At 35.3% G+C, this 7,931-nt stretch overlaps 2 protein-coding genes across 5 annotated transcripts; one reads left to right on the top strand and one right to left on the bottom strand.

Annotated features, from left to right (window-relative positions):
- LOC111412081 (40S ribosomal protein S25-like) lies at nt 1-1,841 on the top strand. The gene is made up of 4 exons (XM_023042834.1): nt 1-118; nt 206-280; nt 390-524; nt 1,468-1,841. Exons 1-4 carry the CDS (start codon nt 116-118, stop codon nt 1,579-1,581), a joined length of 327 nt encoding a protein of 108 aa, XP_022898602.1. The 5' UTR covers nt 1-115; the 3' UTR covers nt 1,582-1,841.
- Nucleotides 1,842-2,518: 677 nt separating this feature from the next.
- On the bottom strand, nt 2,519-6,977 carry LOC111412080. 4 transcript variants are annotated; one of them, XM_023042832.1, is made up of 5 exons: nt 6,734-6,974; nt 4,902-5,841; nt 4,521-4,808; nt 4,352-4,377; nt 2,519-3,446 (listed from the first exon to the last, which is right to left on the bottom strand). In XM_023042832.1, the coding sequence occupies exons 2-5, from the start codon at nt 5,698-5,700 to the stop codon at nt 2,685-2,687; spliced, it is 1,875 nt and encodes a 624-aa protein (XP_022898600.1). In that variant the 5' UTR covers nt 5,701-5,841; nt 6,734-6,974; the 3' UTR covers nt 2,519-2,684. The 4 variants fall into 4 exon arrangements, with proteins under 4 accessions (XP_022898600.1, XP_022898598.1, XP_022898597.1 ...); XM_023042830.1 differs by having other exon boundaries at nt 4,521-5,745; nt 6,734-6,977; XM_023042829.1 differs by having other exon boundaries at nt 4,521-5,841.
- Nucleotides 6,978-7,931: the final 954 nt, after the last annotated feature.

The following is a 7,931-nucleotide window of genomic DNA, read 5'->3' as shown; positions in this document are numbered from 1 at the left end:
ATGGCCTGTAATATATACTAAACTAGGTTTTCGCCTTCTTCGCACCACCATTTTTTCTCGTAATTTTAGTTCTTCACCGCTCGCAGCTCGCTGCCGTTTCCTCTCTACTCTTCAGATGGTACTTCTTTGCTTTCCTCTCTCTTCACCGTTATATTAATACACTCTTGTATGTATAATTTGGTTTAATTTTTATGAATGAATGCAGGCGCCGAAGAAGGATAAGGCCCCCCCTCCATCATCCAAGCCAGCAAAATCTGGCGGTGGCAAGCAGAAGAAGAAGGTCGGCACGATTTATTACTTGTTTTTTGTATGCATAGATGTAGATATATTTATTCACATAGGTAGATACAATGTTGCTCTTATGTGTTGCTTTGTATGTAAATGAGCAGAAGTGGAGCAAGGGAAAGCAAAAAGAGAAGGTAAATAATATGGTGCTTTTCGATAAGGCGACGTACGACAAGCTGCTCTCTGAAGCTCCCAAATACAAGCTCATCACCCCTTCTGTACTATCCGATCGTCTAAGGGTAATTAATGGATGGATCTTTTTGTAATTATAATTTATGCAGTTGTCATTCCCGTGGATCCATGTTTATAAGTAGTTGCTGTATTGTCAAATCCAGAAATACAGTAGCATGATTGTATAAATTGAGTGGATTTTTTATAGTATATACACGCTGGCTACAATTTGTGTCCCTCTCAGAAGGGATCATATATTTTGTATTTGCTGGTTTTAAATGAAATAAGTTCTGATTGATACTGTGGATAAATTGATGCGATTGCGGCAGAAGGATAAAATGCTAATTTATCTGCCTGTTTAACAAGAATCGGAAAATAAATAGGGGGCAGTAACTTTTTCTGCCTGCGCTCAGTGGATAGTTATGCTTATTGCAGATGTACTTGTACTTCTAGTGTTATATTTTTTTGCTCTTACCTTGATTTGTACATTTAAGGGAAGATCAAGGGCCTGTTTGATGTATATTTAGTGAAAAATAATTCTTTTGAGGAATGTGCGATTAAAAAGTAGGAAAAAGTTATAAGTCTACATGCAAAATTATTTCATTGAGAGAACTCAGAGACGATGTGGTTGAAAATGATTGACGAAAAATGAGTTTTAAAGAATTAGTACCAAATGGACCAAGTAAGCTAGGTAGATTTGTAGGTTTTGGAGCTGGGTTCTATTAGGTGTTAAGCATGTAATGCATATTTCCATTTCAACTGTGTGCCATCGCAAGTTGTTATTCTTTATTCAGTTTTATTGAATTTAATTGATTTTACTATATTTGTATATGTCTAGTGTTAGCTGAATATTTTTGAGATCTGTTGACTTGATCATTTCTTAGCTTTCATTCATATCTACATCATTTAAAATAAAATAAAATTTGTAAATAAATTTATTCACATGCACCTAAATATCTATCCTCATTGTATTTTCTACTCCTAATTTAATTTCTTGATGTAACATTACAGATTAGTGGATCACTTGCAAGGAAGACAATCAGAGAATTGATGGCTAGAGGTTTGATCAGAATGGTGTCAGCTCATTCAAGCCAACAGATATATACTAGGGCAACCAACACTTAGGTGTTCCATTTTTTTGCGTAAGAGAGTTCGATACAAATTTTGTTGTTGAGACTTGCATTGCATTTCCTTGATCTTAAATATTACGAGTGCAAGATATTAGCATTCCAATCAAGTTGCTGAGTTTGTCACTTTTACCTATTGATTATTGACTAAACTTCGTTGGCAGTTTTTCTTCCAATAATTTCATCAATGTTCTGGTTATCTAAAAATGGTCGTGGGCTTGTGAAAGTTTCTGAATAGAACATCTGTTGAAATGTGAACGAACATGTTTTAACTATAGGAAGCTACTGATTTAATCTATTTGTTTTTTTGGCTTGCCAAGCCACTTGCATGAACTCGAATCGCACTCGGATTAGCTTATCCAAATTGCTGATCAGTTGATGCATCACATTAGATACAGGGCACCAAAATTTTTGTTCTTGAATACATAAACTGGGTTTTCTGATTTCTTCTGTATAAAATTCTGTTGAATCGGAATAAAATCACTCATTTATGCTATTATATTCACACCAAAACAAACAGGAATTGGACTGCATTGAACAATCATATCTTACCCGTGACATAAATTTAGAGAAAACATATGGAGCTAGTATTTGAGCATGAGATTGATTGCCTTGCACAAGGGAAGAGATTCATTACATGCACAAGACTGAAGAAAGATACGGATAGTTTTTTAAGACAATTACTGGATGTTAAAGAGTTGCTAAGTCATCTAAGTAGTGCGGTCAAGTACTGATCTCCAATTCTTCTTTCTTTCCCAAGCTGGAAAAAAGAATGATTATCGAGTTAATTTAGTCCGTGCAAATCTTCATTTTGATATTGGGACGAGAGGCATGAATCCGAGCTTGCCACTACAAGCCATCATATAGATTTTGAAAAATACTCTCATCTGTTCAATGAGAAGAGTTTGTCGCTTGAATCTTAAGCACCAACAGGGTAAACATCATCAGCTGAGAAGACTTTGCAACGTGACATCAAATGCAAAATGTAGGGAGAATTTGACAATACTAGGCACACTTAAGAAAGAAAAAAGAAGCAAAAATTTCGTTTATTATACAATCCAATCATACTATCGAATAACGTGTACCAAACATGAAGTACTTTCAGAAAGCTCTAGTGTTCCAGGTGACAGAAGAACCCCTCTTTTGGAGCTCGCATGGTTCAAAACCGTTCATAGCTTTCCCCATCAGGGCCATAGCAGCAACACTCGGAAATTGCTTCTTTTGAAGGTCCTCCGATGACAACTTGGAACGTAGTGGTTCACAAATCACCACTGCCTCGGGCTTCTTTTGAGGACTCCTGGATCCTTTGTGTAGCCACCTTTTTATCCAAGAATGTGAGAGCAAAAGTTTTTTACCTTCCTTTGACAGGTCCATGAAAGAGGACTCGTCTTTTCTTGGTAAGTCTCCAATCTTATCTGGCAAAGTCAATAATTTCTCAGAATGTTCATCCACTACAGGTTCTGAGCTAGTTATGCTATCTGTAAGAATTCTACCGAAGAGCCTTTTCACTTTTTCATGAGATGGGTTTTTGCCAAAATCCGAGCTCTTCGTGCCATGAGCATAGGAATCCGAAGCACTCGCCTTGAGACGTTTAACCCATCTGGTCGATGGATCTGTTTTCAGAGAATCATCCGATGAGATAACGTGTTTTGAAGTACTAGGCTGCTCAGCATGCGCCAAAAGCAGGTCCATATCTAAACTTTGAGTCCTCGAAGAGCTTGGCCCTGCATCATTGGACGAACTCGCTGCAGCTGGCAAGGCTGGAAGCTCTAAGTTTATATCAGGCAACTCAGTTTTCCGCCGTACTTCTTTGCACGAAGCAACATTAAACCGAGGTGGTAAATTCGAGTCTATGTTGATGACCTACAACATCTCAAATGATCATGACTTGTATAAAGTGGATGCCAATCGAAAAAAAGCATATTGCTGATCTGGTAAAAAAACATATAGAAAATATTATTTCAAAAAATCCTCCAACATGTTTGGCAAGAAGTTGCTTAAAAGTAACTTTTATACTTAACCAAACATGCTCTAATAATTATCAATAACAGGTTTCAGTACTCTGAACAATAACTTTAATCACGTGGAAGTCTGGCTGCAGAAATACAAAGACCCTAATACCAATTTTAACTTTTACAGAATCTGGATAAACTCTCCATGTACTCTCACTAAGCCCCCATTTGGTGTAGATTCTTTAGAATTCATTTTCAACCACATATTTTCTCAATAAAATAATTTTGCACGTAACTTTTTCCTACTTTTTTAATCACTATATTAAAAAAAAAAAAAATCACTTTTCATAAAATCTTTTCTAAATAGATCTACATCAAACAGCTAAGTTGAAAAATAAAACAAAATTTGAAGCAACCAGGTTGTACACAAAAATCATCATAATTGCATTTTACTTTAATGACTAAAATTCATTAGAACCTTCAATGATAGGAAGCCTTGACCATGTCATGCCATTTCAAGCTTACTGTACGTGGTTTGCTCCGTATGAAAAAACCGATGCCTTCTTATTTGTGTTGAAAAAAGCTAGATCATAATTTCCTCAATATAACATTATGCATAAACAATTGACAATGGCCATACAAAAATACATGGTTCATTATGAAGCAAACGATGTTCAACACATTTAGGATCTGACATTTTGTAGAATTCATTACAGATGATCATAAAATATACACTAAAATAGAAGAAATGAGAGAAAATTTAAAAGTAAACAAGCGGATACATAATTGGGAAGAAAAGAAGACTAGTCAGAGTACCTTATCTGATGGATTAGAATTGACACCTGGAGAAGTGGATAGAGAAACAACTTAGTGAAATATGCAGAATATGTTTTCAGATACACAAAAGGTATTACCTAGGAAAAAAGAGATTACCTGAGAATTTTTAAATCAACATGTAAATTCGTGATTCAGAGTTTATACGTACCAGAAAGCTTGTTCTTCTCTTTAAAAAAACCCATGTCCATTGTATCGGTTTCAGCCGATGATTCAAGCATTGTAACAGCCTTAGAAGTATTGACATCTTCAAGATTCTTTTTCTCTTCACTATCAGTGGAACTGCCTCGAGATTGAAGTTTTAATCTTTGCTGACTTTGACTAACAAACGGATAAGTGCTGTGAACATCACTGGATATATTTCTGTTAGATTTGGTGAACACTCTAGTCTTTCTGAAAAACTCGTGTTCTTTAAACGTGTTGACATCATTCTTTTTTGCGGTTAACAAACCGTGAGTCGTCTGAGATACTCCATCAATGGAATTCACAGCACTGCATATCCTCGTTGTCTCAACATCTTGAACTCTATATGGAAACTTTTGTAAACCTTTCTCTGAAGCACTGCAATTGTTCTCTAACAGTTTGATTCCAGAATGATTCTGCATCTTGTGGAACCAGTTTTTACCAAATGCTGACAAGTGATTGTCACTCGTGGAGGGAGTGTCGAGTAACAGGGATGTATTGCCTTTCCTCGAACATGAACTTGTAAACTTCTCAGAGTCTAATTGGCCATCCATTTTTCTCTCAGAAAGGAAAAAATCTGAATTACAATGTTGTCGCTCTAGTGTTCGCAGGTTAGCATTTGGCAATAGCTTGTTGGAAACTAGAATGGATCTATCCAAGAAGGAAGAGACTGCCTTTTGTCTGTTGTCAAATCCATGTTTTTCTTGGTCAAATCTAGAAGGCATAATATGTGATGTCGATCCACCAAAGTTGTAACCAATTTGAGGCCTTAAGGATGGCATATCATCGGCTTCTAGGCCATGTTGTGATGAAAAACTGCTCCCTCTGTTCCTCGAAGGACCCTCCAATGCAAAATATTTACATCCCGATCTTTCATTTCTCGTGTGGTTAGAACTCATTCTCAGACTCTGATTGGCTGACCTAGAGATGTCGGATGCAATCTCTAATCCAGTCATAGAGTTATGATGTTCAGAATCCTGATGAATTTCCTGGATTCCAAAATGATTGGATATGTGATCATGAGGTTCGGCTGTTGCATTAAAGCTAGTTCTCGTCCAATGAGCCATCCAAACAGATTGGTAAGATTGCATCGACTGTCTACTTTTACCCTCAGGATCATTATACGGTTGCAAAACATGATCAGACATTATGAGTTGGAATCCTTAACTTGCTAGGAGTTTTTTGCAATTTCCCTAGCAAATTACTAACATTTCGGAGTTAGACAACCGCCAAGAAGCATGAACATTCATACTTTATGAGCAAGTAAAAGCCACATATCTAAACATTTCCTGAAATAAGTTAATCAAAAGTAAACTGAAGTAACTTTTAAGCTTACCGAACATGAAGTAAGGCATAAGATCAGACGTATTTTTCAAGTAAATTCTAAGCTTACCGAACATGAAGTAAGGCATAAGATCAGATGTATTTTTCACCTTACATGTTACTAAGAACATCAAGTATACATTAGATTTGAAAATAGTTGAGAATTCTGCTTTCCGTTGTATAGAATTAGAAAGAGTTTGCAGTAAGTTTAGTTTTCGGTTATGATAGTTTTCAAATGCAGAACATCTTGAAGAAGAAAGGATCACGTCTTTAAACCATCTTCAATGGCTCCTTCTACGTCTGAGCAACTGCCTTCAGCACCCCCACCCCCACCTCGTGAAGTCGAGATTCATTTCCCAGTTGAAGGTGTGATAACCTAGACAATACTAATAGATGCATAAACTCAGTGTCTTGGCTTCACTAATTACTTCCCCCAGTGCCCAAACAACCTTCTTCAATGAGCTTTTACATTAGGTGATTCGATGCACTACCAGAGCAGGCAAAGTATTTTGTTTAAATCTAGTCCATAGCTAGTTATCAAAATTTTGCACCTTCTCCTTCAGCTTAAACGTACTTAGACTTCTAAACCTAAACTTTTAAACCAGGTGATTTAACGCGGGTTTTATTTCCTTTCATAAATGAAAAATAAAATTAAAAATCTGACCAGAAATTCCTCCTTAAAACAAACGTAGATTTCCGACTAAATCACATACAGCTACTCCAGGAACTATTACATAATTCAAGAAGTAAATATCCACACTCTGCGTTATAAAAAAGCCAAAACAGAAACTTAAAATAATAAAATAATAAAAAAACACAGAAAATGATGTTGTAAATATTTCCTTTGAGTCAACTTACCTCAAACACTGACCCGAAGTTGATTCAACAGGTCTGTACAAGAAGATCGAAAAAAATATGGATGTGCTGTAGAGAGAAAAAGAGAAATCAAGGGTTCTGTGAAAAGCCTAATATGTGTGGCCGCGGCTGGCTTTCGCAAATATGCACACGTACACGTGTGCATATACAGGCGAAAGAGATGATTATCTGGAGCCGAGCTTTATTTTTGCTTTCCTAGTATTCTGATTCGAAGCCGACAAAGATGTGCGTTACTCTGCTTTTTTTTTTTTTTTTTTTTTGGTTTTCCTTTTTAAATTTTTTTTTTTTCTCCTCTTTTTTTTTTTTTTTTTTTTTATTCAATGCATTTTTTATTTTCAGATATTCATACGAATTGTAGGTGTAAATGATATTTCATTTGGCATTTCTTTATGGGAACAAGGAATATGCTAGCTTTGAGTGTTGGAGAAATTCTATCATATGGGGTCACACACGTATATATTAAAATGTATGATGCTCTCTTTAAGGTTTAATCAATAAGATGATTCATTAAATTTAATTTTGAACTAATGATTATTAATTTTCATGGAATCAAAGTGCGGAGATCGAAATAATTATTTTAAATTGTTGAGGGACCAATTTGAAATAATTAAAAGAAAGATAATAATTAATTATTTAATATGGGTCTTGGTCCCCAATTACACGTGACTTTCATAATTCTTTGCATCCCCATCAACAGAGAACGAATTTCAAGAAATCACGCAGCAGTTAGAAGATCATAATTGATTTCAAAAAACTCAGATATATGGATCAATGTACGCTTTCGTATTCATTTTGTTTTTTCATTGATTTCAACATGGAGATTCAAGAATCTGGTTCGTTTCAATTTACTACAGTTTTTTATATTATGGATTAATTTTTTGGATGAAATATTTGTTTAAGAATTTTCAAATTTGACAACATTGAATATACTTCTGTTGAATTTGAAAGTTGTTTGGGATATTATTTTTTGTTATTCTTCCAGATGTGTCATTTGTTGAATCAAGAGCATTGTTTCGTATATTGTTCATGATTATTGTTCGAGATCTAGAAGAAAATTTTTGGATAATTCGGTTTTCTCGATCAAAATCTGGGTTAAAGTTGTCTGAAATCGATTTTAAAAAAAAAAAATTGTTACTATCTTTTTGGATCTGGTCGACGACGGGTGTGCCATCGACGATTG

Source organism: Olea europaea, chromosome 16 (genome assembly GCF_002742605.1).
Source record: "Olea europaea var. sylvestris chromosome 16, O_europaea_v1, whole genome shotgun sequence".
Taxonomy (NCBI): Eukaryota; Viridiplantae; Streptophyta; class Magnoliopsida; order Lamiales; family Oleaceae; genus Olea; species Olea europaea.
This window is presented reverse-complemented; position numbering and strand designations above follow the sequence as displayed.